This window comes from Sycon ciliatum, chromosome 7, assembly GCF_964019385.1.
Source record: "Sycon ciliatum chromosome 7, ocSycCili1.1, whole genome shotgun sequence".
Lineage (NCBI taxonomy): Eukaryota > Metazoa > Porifera > Calcarea > Leucosolenida > Sycettidae > Sycon > Sycon ciliatum.
Genome location: NC_088649.1, coordinates 24,614,302 through 24,630,498, shown reverse-complemented (window position 1 = coordinate 24,630,498; position 16,197 = coordinate 24,614,302). Strand labels below are relative to the sequence as shown.

The 16,197-nt window shown below is 49.0% G+C and overlaps 1 protein-coding gene across 1 annotated transcript in view; it reads left to right on the top strand.

The window, feature by feature from the left end:
- LOC135821219 (sushi, von Willebrand factor type A, EGF and pentraxin domain-containing protein 1-like) overlaps positions 1-16,197 on the top strand; it is a 59,865-nt gene that overhangs the window by 33,584 nt on the left and 10,084 nt on the right. Inside the window, exons 14-17 of the mRNA XM_065334284.1 lie at positions 9,938-10,114; positions 14,277-14,456; positions 15,656-15,841; positions 16,059-16,197. The exon at positions 16,059-16,197 is cut by the window's right edge and continues 38 nt beyond it. Coding sequence (XP_065190356.1) covers positions 9,938-10,114; positions 14,277-14,456; positions 15,656-15,841; positions 16,059-16,197 — 682 coding nt within the window. The remainder of the gene's footprint in view (positions 1-9,937; positions 10,115-14,276; positions 14,457-15,655; positions 15,842-16,058) is intronic.

The following is a 16,197-nucleotide window of genomic DNA, read 5'->3' as shown; positions in this document are numbered from 1 at the left end:
TAAGAACTGTGCAAGACCTCCGCACGCACCTGGACTCCAACCTTTTTGCCTTGTATTCTCGCCAACTGTCCGAAATTTCAGGCAGCAATTCCTGGCGATTTCCTTAGCCCCGAAAGACGCATCGCTTTGGAGGCTATTGAAAGACGCTAGGATTGTTTGGCATGGACGTATGGACTCGCTGCTGGCTGAGTAACCAAGTGGAAAGAGAGAACTCCATGGGTTTGCATTGAAACGCGAAAGCACGACGATTCTCCTTCGCAGAATGGACGAGCGCACTGTTGCGCTGGTACACGAGAGACTGGCCTGCTTCTGACTAAGACTCAGCAATGTACCACTCACCAGCTTGTTGCTTGGCTCCCTGCACCCGATTGCATGGAACTACAAGTAGGTCGTACCTCACAGCCTTGTGAAGTTGTGGTACCACCACAAAAATATTTAAAAAAACGCGCCAAGTGTCGCTTGTCGGAGGTAGTACCTCATTAATTTTATGAGTTTGAAATTTCTAGTTAAATTTTCTGAAGCTCCTGGCTAAACCTCCTCTTCAGACAGCAATCTAGCCTGGAAGCTTAAGTCACTAAAGTGTAAGGAGACAAGTTGAATAACATTACTAGTGCTTATGGTGAACAAATTGCACATCTCTAGTTCTGGTCTATTTTCATACAAGTAGTTCAATCTGCTGCGTGCTTTCCTGTTTCCTTCCTTGCTGCTTGTCTTCCCTACTCGTCTTCCCTACTCGTCTTCCCTACTCGTCTTCCCTACTCGTCTTCCCTACTCGTCTTCCCTACTCGTCTTCCCTACTCGTCTTCCCTACTCGTCTTCCCTACTCGTCTTCCCTACTCGTCTTCCCTACTCGTCTTCCCTACTCGTCTTCCCTACTCGTCTTCCCTACTCGTCTTCCCTACTCGTCTTCCCTACTCGTCTTCCCTACTCGTCTTCCCTACTCGTCTTCCCTACTCGTCTTCCCTACTCGTCTTCCCTACTCGTCTTCCCTACTCGTCTTCCCTACTCGTCTTCCCTACTCGTCTTCCCTACTCGTCTTCCCTACTCGTCTTCCCTACTCGTCTTCCCTACTCGTCTTCCCTACTCGTCTTCCCTACTCGTCTTCCCTACTCGTCTTCCCTACTCGTCTTCCCTACTCGTCTTCCCTACTCGTCTTCCCTACTCGTCTTCCCTACTCGTCTTCCCTACTCGTCTTCCCTACTCGTCTTCCCTACTCGTCTTCCCTACTCGTCTTCCCTACTCGTCTTCCCTACTCGTCTTCCCTACTCGTCTTCCCTACTCGTCTTCCCTACTCGTCTTCCCTACTCGTCTTCCCTACTCGTCTTCCCTACTCGTCTTCCCTACTCGTCTTCCCTACTCGTCTTCCCTACTCGTCTTCCCTACTCGTCTTCCCTACTCGTCTTCCCTACTCGTCTTCCCTACTCGTCTTCCCTACTCGTCTTCCCTACTCGTCTTCCCTACTCGTCTTCCCTACTCGTCTTCCCTACTCGTCTTCCCTACTCGTCTTCCCTACTCGTCTTCCCTACTCGTCTTCCCTACTCGTCTTCCCTACTCGTCTTCCCTACTCGTCTTCCCTACTCGTCTTCCCTACTCGTCTTCCCTACTCGTCTTCCCTACTCGTCTTCCCTACTCGTCTTCCCTACTCGTCTTCCCTACTCGTCTTCCCTACTCGTCTTCCCTACTCGTCTTCCCTACTCGTCTTCCCTACTCGTCTTCCCTACTCGTCTTCCCTACTCGTCTTCCCTACTCGTCTTCCCTACTCGTCTTCCCTACTCGTCTTCCCTACTCGTCTTCCCTACTCGTCTTCCCTACTCGTCTTCCCTACTCGTCTTCCCTACTCGTCTTCCCTACTCGTCTTCCCTACTCGTCTTCCCTACTCGTCTTCCCTACTCGTCTTCCCTACTCGTCTTCCCTACTCGTCTTCCCTACTCGTCTTCCCTACTCGTCTTCCCTACTCGTCTTCCCTACTCGTCTTCCCTACTCGTCTTCCCTACTCGTCTTCCCTACTCGTCTTCCCTACTCGTCTTCCCTACTCGTCTTCCCTACTCGTCTTCCCTACTCGTCTTCCCTACTCGTCTTCCCTACTCGTCTTCCCTACTCGTCTTCCCTACTCGTCTTCCCTACTCGTCTTCCCTACTCGTCTTCCCTACTCGTCTTCCCTACTCGTCTTCCCTACTCGTCTTCCCTACTCGTCTTCCCTACTCGTCTTCCCTACTCGTCTTCCCTACTCGTCTTCCCTACTCGTCTTCCCTACTCGTCTTCCCTACTCGTCTTCCCTACTCGTCTTCCCTACTCGTCTTCCCTACTCGTCTTCCCTACTCGTCTTCCCTACTCGTCTTCCCTACTCGTCTTCCCTACTCGTCTTCCCTACTCGTCTTCCCTACTCGTCTTCCCTACTCGTCTTCCCTACTCGTCTTCCCTACTCGTCTTCCCTACTCGTCTTCCCTACTCGTCTTCCCTACTCGTCTTCCCTACTCGTCTTCCCTACTCGTCTTCCCTACTCGTCTTCCCTACTCGTCTTCCCTACTCGTCTTCCCTACTCGTCTTCCCTACTCGTCTTCCCTACTCGTCTTCCCTACTCGTCTTCCCTACTCGTCTTCCCTACTCGTCTTCCCTACTCGTCTTCCCTACTCGTCTTCCCTACTCGTCTTCCCTACTCGTCTTCCCTACTCGTCTTCCCTACTCGTCTTCCCTACTCGTCTTCCCTACTCGTCTTCCCTACTCGTCTTCCCTACTCGTCTTCCCTACTCGTCTTCCCTACTCGTCTTCCCTACTCGTCTTCCCTACTCGTCTTCCCTACTCGTCTTCCCTACTCGTCTTCCCTACTCGTCTTCCCTACTCGTCTTCCCTACTCGTCTTCCCTACTCGTCTTCCCTACTCGTCTTCCCTACTCGTCTTCCCTACTCGTCTTCCCTACTCGTCTTCCCTACTCGTCTTCCCTACTCGTCTTCCCTACTCGTCTTCCCTACTCGTCTTCCCTACTCGTCTTCCCTACTCGTCTTCCCTACTCGTCTTCCCTACTCGTCTTCCCTACTCGTCTTCCCTACTCGTCTTCCCTACTCGTCTTCCCTACTCGTCTTCCCTACTCGTCTTCCCTACTCGTCTTCCCTACTCGTCTTCCCTACTCGTCTTCCCTACTCGTCTTCCCTACTCGTCTTCCCTACTCGTCTTCCCTACTCGTCTTCCCTACTCGTCTTCCCTACTCGTCTTCCCTACTCGTCTTCCCTACTCGTCTTCCCTACTCGTCTTCCCTACTCGTCTTCCCTACTCGTCTTCCCTACTCGTCTTCCCTACTCGTCTTCCCTACTCGTCTTCCCTACTCGTCTTCCCTACTCGTCTTCCCTACTCGTCTTCCCTACTCGTCTTCCCTACTCGTCTTCCCTACTCGTCTTCCCTACTCGTCTTCCCTACTCGTCTTCCCTACTCGTCTTCCCTACTCGTCTTCCCTACTCGTCTTCCCTACTCGTCTTCCCTACTCGTCTTCCCTACTCGTCTTCCCTACTCGTCTTCCCTACTCGTCTTCCCTACTCGTCTTCCCTACTCGTCTTCCCTACTCGTCTTCCCTACTCGTCTTCCCTACTCGTCTTCCCTACTCGTCTTCCCTACTCGTCTTCCCTACTCGTCTTCCCTACTCGTCTTCCCTACTCGTCTTCCCTACTCGTCTTCCCTACTCGTCTTCCCTACTCGTCTTCCCTACTCGTCTTCCCTACTCGTCTTCCCTACTCGTCTTCCCTACTCGTCTTCCCTACTCGTCTTCCCTACTCGTCTTCCCTACTCGTCTTCCCTACTCGTCTTCCCTACTCGTCTTCCCTACTCGTCTTCCCTACTCGTCTTCCCTACTCGTCTTCCCTACTCGTCTTCCCTACTCGTCTTCCCTACTCGTCTTCCCTACTCGTCTTCCCTACTCGTCTTCCCTACTCGTCTTCCCTACTCGTCTTCCCTACTCGTCTTCCCTACTCGTCTTCCCTACTCGTCTTCCCTACTCGTCTTCCCTACTCGTCTTCCCTACTCGTCTTCCCTACTCGTCTTCCCTACTCGTCTTCCCTACTCGTCTTCCCTACTCGTCTTCCCTACTCGTCTTCCCTACTCGTCTTCCCTACTCGTCTTCCCTACTCGTCTTCCCTACTCGTCTTCCCTACTCGTCTTCCCTACTCGTCTTCCCTACTCGTCTTCCCTACTCGTCTTCCCTACTCGTCTTCCCTACTCGTCTTCCCTACTCGTCTTCCCTACTCGTCTTCCCTACTCGTCTTCCCTACTCGTCTTCCCTACTCGTCTTCCCTACTCGTCTTCCCTACTCGTCTTCCCTACTCGTCTTCCCTACTCGTCTTCCCTACTCGTCTTCCCTACTCGTCTTCCCTACTCGTCTTCCCTACTCGTCTTCCCTACTCGTCTTCCCTACTCGTCTTCCCTACTCGTCTTCCCTACTCGTCTTCCCTACTCGTCTTCCCTACTCGTCTTCCCTACTCGTCTTCCCTACTCGTCTTCCCTACTCGTCTTCCCTACTCGTCTTCCCTACTCGTCTTCCCTACTCGTCTTCCCTACTCGTCTTCCCTACTCGTCTTCCCTACTCGTCTTCCCTACTCGTCTTCCCTACTCGTCTTCCCTACTCGTCTTCCCTACTCGTCTTCCCTACTCGTCTTCCCTACTCGTCTTCCCTACTCGTCTTCCCTACTCGTCTTCCCTACTCGTCTTCCCTACTCGTCTTCCCTACTCGTCTTCCCTACTCGTCTTCCCTACTCGTCTTCCCTACTCGTCTTCCCTACTCGTCTTCCCTACTCGTCTTCCCTACTCGTCTTCCCTACTCGTCTTCCCTACTCGTCTTCCCTACTCGTCTTCCCTACTCGTCTTCCCTACTCGTCTTCCCTACTCGTCTTCCCTACTCGTCTTCCCTACTCGTCTTCCCTACTCGTCTTCCCTACTCGTCTTCCCTACTCGTCTTCCCTACTCGTCTTCCCTACTCGTCTTCCCTACTCGTCTTCCCTACTCGTCTTCCCTACTCGTCTTCCCTACTCGTCTTCCCTACTCGTCTTCCCTACTCGTCTTCCCTACTCGTCTTCCCTACTCGTCTTCCCTACTCGTCTTCCCTACTCGTCTTCCCTACTCGTCTTCCCTACTCGTCTTCCCTACTCGTCTTCCCTACTCGTCTTCCCTACTCGTCTTCCCTACTCGTCTTCCCTACTCGTCTTCCCTACTCGTCTTCCCTACTCGTCTTCCCTACTCGTCTTCCCTACTCGTCTTCCCTACTCGTCTTCCCTACTCGTCTTCCCTACTCGTCTTCCCTACTCGTCTTCCCTACTCGTCTTCCCTACTCGTCTTCCCTACTCGTCTTCCCTACTCGTCTTCCCTACTCGTCTTCCCTACTCGTCTTCCCTACTCGTCTTCCCTACTCGTCTTCCCTACTCGTCTTCCCTACTCGTCTTCCCTACTCGTCTTCCCTACTCGTCTTCCCTACTCGTCTTCCCTACTCGTCTTCCCTACTCGTCTTCCCTACTCGTCTTCCCTACTCGTCTTCCCTACTCGTCTTCCCTACTCGTCTTCCCTACTCGTCTTCCCTACTCGTCTTCCCTACTCGTCTTCCCTACTCGTCTTCCCTACTCGTCTTCCCTACTCGTCTTCCCTACTCGTCTTCCCTACTCGTCTTCCCTACTCGTCTTCCCTACTCGTCTTCCCTACTCGTCTTCCCTACTCGTCTTCCCTACTCGTCTTCCCTACTCGTCTTCCCTACTCGTCTTCCCTACTCGTCTTCCCTACTCGTCTTCCCTACTCGTCTTCCCTACTCGTCTTCCCTACTCGTCTTCCCTACTCGTCTTCCCTACTCGTCTTCCCTACTCGTCTTCCCTACTCGTCTTCCCTACTCGTCTTCCCTACTCGTCTTCCCTACTCGTCTTCCCTACTCGTCTTCCCTACTCGTCTTCCCTACTCGTCTTCCCTACTCGTCTTCCCTACTCGTCTTCCCTACTCGTCTTCCCTACTCGTCTTCCCTACTCGTCTTCCCTACTCGTCTTCCCTACTCGTCTTCCCTACTCGTCTTCCCTACTCGTCTTCCCTACTCGTCTTCCCTACTCGTCTTCCCTACTCGTCTTCCCTACTCGTCTTCCCTACTCGTCTTCCCTACTCGTCTTCCCTACTCGTCTTCCCTACTCGTCTTCCCTACTCGTCTTCCCTACTCGTCTTCCCTACTCGTCTTCCCTACTCGTCTTCCCTACTCGTCTTCCCTACTCGTCTTCCCTACTCGTCTTCCCTACTCGTCTTCCCTACTCGTCTTCCCTACTCGTCTTCCCTACTCGTCTTCCCTACTCGTCTTCCCTACTCGTCTTCCCTACTCGTCTTCCCTACTCGTCTTCCCTACTCGTCTTCCCTACTCGTCTTCCCTACTCGTCTTCCCTACTCGTCTTCCCTACTCGTCTTCCCTACTCGTCTTCCCTACTCGTCTTCCCTACTCGTCTTCCCTACTCGTCTTCCCTACTCGTCTTCCCTACTCGTCTTCCCTACTCGTCTTCCCTACTCGTCTTCCCTACTCGTCTTCCCTACTCGTCTTCCCTACTCGTCTTCCCTACTCGTCTTCCCTACTCGTCTTCCCTACTCGTCTTCCCTACTCGTCTTCCCTACTCGTCTTCCCTACTCGTCTTCCCTACTCGTCTTCCCTACTCGTCTTCCCTACTCGTCTTCCCTACTCGTCTTCCCTACTCGTCTTCCCTACTCGTCTTCCCTACTCGTCTTCCCTACTCGTCTTCCCTACTCGTCTTCCCTACTCGTCTTCCCTACTCGTCTTCCCTACTCGTCTTCCCTACTCGTCTTCCCTACTCGTCTTCCCTACTCGTCTTCCCTACTCGTCTTCCCTACTCGTCTTCCCTACTCGTCTTCCCTACTCGTCTTCCCTACTCGTCTTCCCTACTCGTCTTCCCTACTCGTCTTCCCTACTCGTCTTCCCTACTCGTCTTCCCTACTCGTCTTCCCTACTCGTCTTCCCTACTCGTCTTCCCTACTCGTCTTCCCTACTCGTCTTCCCTACTCGTCTTCCCTACTCGTCTTCCCTACTCGTCTTCCCTACTCGTCTTCCCTACTCGTCTTCCCTACTCGTCTTCCCTACTCGTCTTCCCTACTCGTCTTCCCTACTCGTCTTCCCTACTCGTCTTCCCTACTCGTCTTCCCTACTCGTCTTCCCTACTCGTCTTCCCTACTCGTCTTCCCTACTCGTCTTCCCTACTCGTCTTCCCTACTCGTCTTCCCTACTCGTCTTCCCTACTCGTCTTCCCTACTCGTCTTCCCTACTCGTCTTCCCTACTCGTCTTCCCTACTCGTCTTCCCTACTCGTCTTCCCTACTCGTCTTCCCTACTCGTCTTCCCTACTCGTCTTCCCTACTCGTCTTCCCTACTCGTCTTCCCTACTCGTCTTCCCTACTCGTCTTCCCTACTCGTCTTCCCTACTCGTCTTCCCTACTCGTCTTCCCTACTCGTCTTCCCTACTCGTCTTCCCTACTCGTCTTCCCTACTCGTCTTCCCTACTCGTCTTCCCTACTCGTCTTCCCTACTCGTCTTCCCTACTCGTCTTCCCTACTCGTCTTCCCTACTCGTCTTCCCTACTCGTCTTCCCTACTCGTCTTCCCTACTCGTCTTCCCTACTCGTCTTCCCTACTCGTCTTCCCTACTCGTCTTCCCTACTCGTCTTCCCTACTCGTCTTCCCTACTCGTCTTCCCTACTCGTCTTCCCTACTCGTCTTCCCTACTCGTCTTCCCTACTCGTCTTCCCTACTCGTCTTCCCTACTCGTCTTCCCTACTCGTCTTCCCTACTCGTCTTCCCTACTCGTCTTCCCTACTCGTCTTCCCTACTCGTCTTCCCTACTCGTCTTCCCTACTCGTCTTCCCTACTCGTCTTCCCTACTCGTCTTCCCTACTCGTCTTCCCTACTCGTCTTCCCTACTCGTCTTCCCTACTCGTCTTCCCTACTCGTCTTCCCTACTCGTCTTCCCTACTCGTCTTCCCTACTCGTCTTCCCTACTCGTCTTCCCTACTCGTCTTCCCTACTCGTCTTCCCTACTCGTCTTCCCTACTCGTCTTCCCTACTCGTCTTCCCTACTCGTCTTCCCTACTCGTCTTCCCTACTCGTCTTCCCTACTCGTCTTCCCTACTCGTCTTCCCTACTCGTCTTCCCTACTCGTCTTCCCTACTCGTCTTCCCTACTCGTCTTCCCTACTCGTCTTCCCTACTCGTCTTCCCTACTCGTCTTCCCTACTCGTCTTCCCTACTCGTCTTCCCTACTCGTCTTCCCTACTCGTCTTCCCTACTCGTCTTCCCTACTCGTCTTCCCTACTCGTCTTCCCTACTCGTCTTCCCTACTCGTCTTCCCTACTCGTCTTCCCTACTCGTCTTCCCTACTCGTCTTCCCTACTCGTCTTCCCTACTCGTCTTCCCTACTCGTCTTCCCTACTCGTCTTCCCTACTCGTCTTCCCTACTCGTCTTCCCTACTCGTCTTCCCTACTCGTCTTCCCTACTCGTCTTCCCTACTCGTCTTCCCTACTCGTCTTCCCTACTCGTCTTCCCTACTCGTCTTCCCTACTCGTCTTCCCTACTCGTCTTCCCTACTCGTCTTCCCTACTCGTCTTCCCTACTCGTCTTCCCTACTCGTCTTCCCTACTCGTCTTCCCTACTCGTCTTCCCTACTCGTCTTCCCTACTCGTCTTCCCTACTCGTCTTCCCTACTCGTCTTCCCTACTCGTCTTCCCTACTCGTCTTCCCTACTCGTCTTCCCTACTCGTCTTCCCTACTCGTCTTCCCTACTCGTCTTCCCTACTCGTCTTCCCTACTCGTCTTCCCTACTCGTCTTCCCTACTCGTCTTCCCTACTCGTCTTCCCTACTCGTCTTCCCTACTCGTCTTCCCTACTCGTCTTCCCTACTCGTCTTCCCTACTCGTCTTCCCTACTCGTCTTCCCTACTCGTCTTCCCTACTCGTCTTCCCTACTCGTCTTCCCTACTCGTCTTCCCTACTCGTCTTCCCTACTCGTCTTCCCTACTCGTCTTCCCTACTCGTCTTCCCTACTCGTCTTCCCTACTCGTCTTCCCTACTCGTCTTCCCTACTCGTCTTCCCTACTCGTCTTCCCTACTCGTCTTCCCTACTCGTCTTCCCTACTCGTCTTCCCTACTCGTCTTCCCTACTCGTCTTCCCTACTCGTCTTCCCTACTCGTCTTCCCTACTCGTCTTCCCTACTCGTCTTCCCTACTCGTCTTCCCTACTCGTCTTCCCTACTCGTCTTCCCTACTCGTCTTCCCTACTCGTCTTCCCTACTCGTCTTCCCTACTCGTCTTCCCTACTCGTCTTCCCTACTCGTCTTCCCTACTCGTCTTCCCTACTCGTCTTCCCTACTCGTCTTCCCTACTCGTCTTCCCTACTCGTCTTCCCTACTCGTCTTCCCTACTCGTCTTCCCTACTCGTCTTCCCTACTCGTCTTCCCTACTCGTCTTCCCTACTCGTCTTCCCTACTCGTCTTCCCTACTCGTCTTCCCTACTCGTCTTCCCTACTCGTCTTCCCTACTCGTCTTCCCTACTCGTCTTCCCTACTCGTCTTCCCTACTCGTCTTCCCTACTCGTCTTCCCTACTCGTCTTCCCTACTCGTCTTCCCTACTCGTCTTCCCTACTCGTCTTCCCTACTCGTCTTCCCTACTCGTCTTCCCTACTCGTCTTCCCTACTCGTCTTCCCTACTCGTCTTCCCTACTCGTCTTCCCTACTCGTCTTCCCTACTCGTCTTCCCTACTCGTCTTCCCTACTCGTCTTCCCTACTCGTCTTCCCTACTCGTCTTCCCTACTCTCAGTACTGTGCTATTTTAAAATGTTTAAACCGACACACAAACAACCACTCTCTGTCCTTACTTTCGTTTGGAAACGAATTGACTAACAGGAAATTTCTTTGCATATTGATTATCGGTTGCTCTCCAGCGCATTGCCCCTTGCCTCATATATCAAATGCAAATGTGAACTCCACAAGAACTAACAACAATGGTGATGCCATTGAATATACAGTTACCTGTAACCATGGATACGAAATAAGCAATCAACACTATAATACGGTGTGTCGTGATCCTTCTGCCTTTACCTCACCCCCGAGCTGTATAGGTAAGTTGGCATTCTTCTAGGATTGAGTCGGTATATTTTATGAATTGGAAAATTTCCAATAAAAGCATACGCTTGGACAAAGATAACGGGTGACTCAGCCCGTCCCATGAGTATCAATGCTGTATTGTAAATCCTCTTGTTACAAACTTGTTGATTTATTATCAGTCCTGGATCAAATATTTCCACGAGCTGTCACACTGCATACCATGCCGTCCGAATCGTACAATATTTTACAGCTCACCCCAGGTCCCCAGCCGTCGGGACAGGCCCTTACATCGCTTACCATCAGCGTTGTGTTGAACGTGAAGCAGAGTCAGAGAGGATAAAACTCGGAAAGCAAAAAGTCCGATAGCACAACGGTCGGATGGTATAACATTCGGAGAATATAAGAGTTGGATAGTATAAGACTGGGATACTAATAAGAGTAGTGTTGGATAGGAATCGGATGGGATGGGAGTCGGGCAGGATAATCCTCCCATCACAGGGTAAAACACGAAGCCAAAAGGGTACACGTTGTGCTAGAGTTCAATACTTGTCACTGTGGAATAAACTACAGCCTTACCTCAGGAAGATACTTGTACAATACATTAGCTTCATGCGATCCAGAAGCTGCTTTTCAGTAACTCTGCAAACCAGTACTGCCAGGGGCTGGTTAATGCAGAACACATCACAGAGGGTCGTCCCTGTGTGCCACTACCAACTTAAATATCATCGGAGACTGTCTTAAGTGTGTTCTTCTTTTAGTCTGTACAGTGGAGATTGAATATAACGACCTTCGATATAACGACAAATTGAGTTTAGCGGCAAACCAAAAGTCATGCATACAACTACCATGGCTACACCGCAGCCGTGGCTCTGGCTATAATGTGCTGCCATGGCTACACCGCAGCCATGACTCTGGCTATAATGTGCAGTGAAAAGAATGCATGGAGTGACCCAGGGGTCCGGGTAAGTGGCACAGCCCACTCCTCACCACCTTTTTGTCCACTAAAGTGTCGCTGAAGCCGAGACCTCAGGTCGACGGAGATGCTCCGGTTTCACTACCCCAGTTGCGTGTGCAGCTACCTCTATCATGCAGTATTCTGTTCTCGAGGTTTGTGGTTTCTCGTAAAAAAACAACAACAAAAACAGACATATCCCATGCATGCCACTCCGCATGATGCGACACGAACATAGTTACACTCTGTGTATTTTAAGGTCGGGTAAATCCAATGTGTCGTTATTTTCGAGGTCGTTCTACCCGATTGATAATGTACAGAAAGAACTTGCTAAACGACTTGTATACTACAGTATCTGAAGACTTGTATACTAGAATCCAGTGGAAGCCAGTGATCAAATCCATGTATAGTATGTTTATCACTCTTCTATATCCACCTCCACTAATGGCACGTATTCATCTAAAATGGCGGACGCCCACGCTGCATTAATGATATGGACGCTGGGGGCCCAGTGGGGGGACACTTGTTCGATTCCGCATACAAATGCATACAAATGCGCGGAAAAGAAGTTGCTCTAATCGCTGGAACTTGTGAGTTTCTTTCGATATAGACTACTGGTCTTCAAGGTATACAATAGTAGTGACCCAACGAAGTGGAATTTGTGGAATACAATGTTCGAGACGGCTCAACAAGTCAAGAGTAAATTGCAAATTTACTATGTACGCAAATGAGAAAACCTACTTGTTTCCCCGCAGCTCTAGTCACGTGCGCCTTCAGTGAATACGTGCCATTCCCGACTGGTCCTATATTACCCATATCGCCGTAATATCGACCACTTGTATCGACCGCTTGTATCGACCACTTAGGCATTGTAATCTTACGACTTTGGAGGGACTTGGAAAATTTGAAAGAAAGAAGACAAAGGAAGAAAAGAAGCAGGATTCGAGCCCACAATAGTATGAATCTCAAGCAACCCCTTAAACCACCCAGCCACTGTGGTGCAGATGCTGAACCCTGTTGTTCTTACAGTCTTGTACCCAAAAGAGGCAACATCCTATGTACACTATAGTACAAATGCTATACTAAAAAGGTTAAAATAGCTCCTAACGGTTCAAATTTTGGGGTTATGGCAGCGGAATTGTGATAAATAGGATATTGACCTTGACTTCGGTCTATATGGGAAATATGGGCCTCGTCTTGGTCAATATCATATATGTATAGTATATGTAAAGTATTGTATTGTGTATGTATGTATAGTATATGTAATTATAACTGAACTATGCAGAATCAGCGGGTGCGTTCGATTATTAAAGTTACTGCCATGAAGCGATTCACGAATGGCATGTCGTCGTTCAACATCATGTCACGAGCCCTGCAATCTGTTCAGAAAATACTCAACCTATTCATATGGTGAAAAGAAGAAGGACAAAATGTTACGAATTATGACTAACTGTCCACCAACGTAACCAGATCTTATACAGTCAGCGAGTGCGACAAAATGGCACAAAAACTGACAAGGAGTTACTATTCCTATGGGGTGATGTTAATTTATTATAATTTTTATTACAATATCTCAAGACCAATATTAAGAGTGTGGGTGATTGCCAACCACGGCACTATTATCATTACCGTTATCACTATTATTATCGTAAAATAGCAATGAAAAATATCAATTGTGCACTCATAACCATGTATAAACAATTAAAATGAAACAATTCCAGAACGTTTTCGTGTGACCATCATCAGTGGAACATCGTCACATAATAAGAATCACTAAAACAACCAGTTATATAGTATTATGAAAAGAAGCGTGAGAATGCAGCACAGCCAGCGGTTATGCACAACGCGTGTAGTGTGAACCTTTGCAGTGTATCTGTGAATGGTAGCAGTAGATGAATGTGGCAGCTGTCAGTGCCTATTCATAATACTCTAGCTATATAACTGGTTGTTTTAGCGATTCTTATTATGTGGCGATGTTCCACTGATGATGGTCACACGAAAACGTTCTGGAATTGTTTCATTTTAATTGTTTATACATGGTTATGAGTGCACAATTGATATTTTTCATTGCTATTTTACGACTGTTGTCTCCTCGTCGGATATTTAAATTCTATTATTATCACTATTGGTATTCTCGCAGCCGTTCCGAATGGGACTCACGACGGCAGAATGTGAATGTGATGAGATGTGAATAGCCAGGTACTATTCAGGAATGATTTAAACAAAGATTCGCTGGCATAATCGAGTACACCCACTGGATGTATCAAAGGTCATGATCGAGGTAGTAGAGCTACTTGGTTCAAGTTCTGTCTGGACGTGGTTTTTCCTCATGTGCTGCTACCCACGGTCAACTGGGAACTTGTGGCCAGGCACAAGGGGTACATGGATGGGGCTAATGTTTTTTGGCAGTTGTGCCAGTGGTTGTGAGACTTATCCCGTCACCTCGCCGTTACGCACTGCATCTGCCGCTGTGTTTTTTTCGGGTGTTAGCTGCCGTCATGACGGCTCACTCCAGGAACAGACACAAGATGTTACGTAACCCGCATCCTGTCCCTGTACTCTTATGCAAGCATCGCTGTAACCACGCTTTAAAGCTAAACATATATTGTTTGCTCGCTCCATCCACCACAATTACGCCCCGTCTCATATTCTAATGCTTGCAGCCCCAAATCGTGCCAGGACAGGCTAGTGCCTCCGGCACACTCGCACTTGGCATTTGCCAACTGCAAGAACCGACCGCTGCCTTGATTCTCCTCTGTACAAATCTCTCCATTATTTCAATGGACTCATCAACGTTACTCGATATTCAATCACCAGCTTTGTTTAAGCAAGATTATAATTATCAACACTGCTGATCAGTTCAATCTGCTCGTGCACGAGCCACGCTCACCCGTACATCTAATTTGATCACTGCTAGCCATGAAGCTTCCGCATCATATTTATCTCACTATAATTATTATCTCTCTTCCTCTCTCTCTCTCTCTGCTATTGACGCGCCTGGTTGTGATGAAGCTGAGACCCAAGGGCGGCAGAGCATCTCAGACCACGCCACCACTCCCCTTATTCATGGCTCCCACATGACGGGTTTACGTGGCTCTAGTAAAAAATATAAATAAAATAAAAAAATAAAAAATCTCTTATTGGCTACAGGCCATCGTGAGAATAAAGGTTTGAAACCCTTTACTGGCTACTGCATCGTTTGTTTGTTTGTTGTCTGTGTATAGCTGTTTGTACACTGCCAACAATAAACTATGGCTCTGGCATTGGTGAACGCATCAGAGACTCTTCTCCACGTTTCAACAAGTACACTGCGCTATGTGATACATGGTACAAATTGACCAACAGCAGCTATGATCAATATTGCCGGCATCCGCCCTTGTTTCCGACTCCCCCAGCATGTGTGGGTAAGTGATTTCTCAATGTTAAAAATGGAAAACTGCTGGATTCAATGTTTAGATATCTTCGGCTTGTCTCTTACTGCTGTCCATAACGAGTCTGGTGAGATCCGTTATAATGTGTGTCAATTTGCGGATTTATAGTACAGAGAGCAGTATCACGAGATTTGAAAAGGGTCCAAACAAGATACCTCTACTGGGGTTGGAACTGCACAATGTACTGTTGCACATGGAGTCAAGCAGCCGCGATATTATTATGTTTTTTCCTAATTCAGTTCTTATTGAGACGAAACCTGGCAGAAATTCCGTTCTTGTTAGGGCTTTCTTTTTGGAGAAATAGACATCAGAAACACACAGTTTCCCCTCTAGTATAATCCCTGGGCTTGGAAGCTGGTACATGGACATTGGGTGGTATTTTTGGCCGACCAGATTACACCAGCCACAGTACTGCAATTTGTAGAGATCGACATGCACATAATGTGTTCCTCCATACAGTGCTGTTTCGACCATTGAAAGGTCTCATCCGTGAAGGTTGAAAATACTGGATGAATGGCTAGAAAATATTTGCAGCATTATCTACAGGAAATATTTGTGAGCACATAAGAGCACATTTCCAGGCTTTGAAGTGACAGACGTGCTAAGTACGAATACACAGAGGATATTGGAAAACTTGGATTTGAAGACAATAGTTTTAAATCGCTTTTAACCTTTTCCGTGCTGATGATGTCTATAGACGTCATGAGATGTGCGCAGTACATCGCAGTGCATAGATCAGTGAGGGTGAGGTGGCTGGATGATCAGATGTCTATTCTATTTAAGCCAGCCCAAGAAACGTATGTGTAGTCGAAAAGACAGTGAGGATAGGAGGAATAGAAAGGAATTGTGCAAGAGGTTGGGAGAAAGTAGCAGTGAGAGAAACGCACACCAAGAGAAGCGCTGGAGCGTTCACAAATATAGTTGACATGGGGAGTCCAAGACACTAATCTGAATCAAGTGCAATCCCTAGATGTTGGTCCTCAGTAATTAGTTCTGGGATATCTTCCCTTAGGATTGAGTCAGCCAATTCACAGGCATCAAAATACAGGTCATAAAAGCTTGGCAATGATCCATCAGTTCAGTCATCAGACTAAAAAAGTATATTGAGTCACAATTTCTCCACGCACCCATAATTTTCTGCTAATTTCATCCCACTCTTCTGTTTACTGTAGCTGTTTGCAATCCACCAACAATACCAAATGGAAATGTCACGGGTTTGAAACTACATGACGATAACCAAGATGGTTTGTTTAGTCTGTATAACGTAACTTGTGATGACGGATACCATTTGACCAATATCAACTACGAGGGGAGATGTATGAATCCTCCAGTGTTTGCATCACCCCCAAGCTGTGAAGGTAATATTTTAGTCCTTCATAGTTCAATCTGCTGCATGCTTTCCTGTTTCCTTCCTTGCTGCTTGTCTTCCCTACTCGTCTTCACTACTCTCAGTGCTGTGCTCTTTTAAAATGTTTAAACTAAACACAAACAACCACTCTCTGTCCCTACTTCCGTTTGGAAATGAATTGACTAACAGGAAATTTCTTTGCATATTGATTATCGGTTACACTCCAGCGCATTGCCCGTTGCCTCAGATATCAAATTCAAATGTGAACTCCACAAGAACTAACAACAATGGTGATGTCATTGAATATACAGTTACCTGTAACCATGGATACGAAATAAGCAACCAACACTATGATACTGTGTGTCG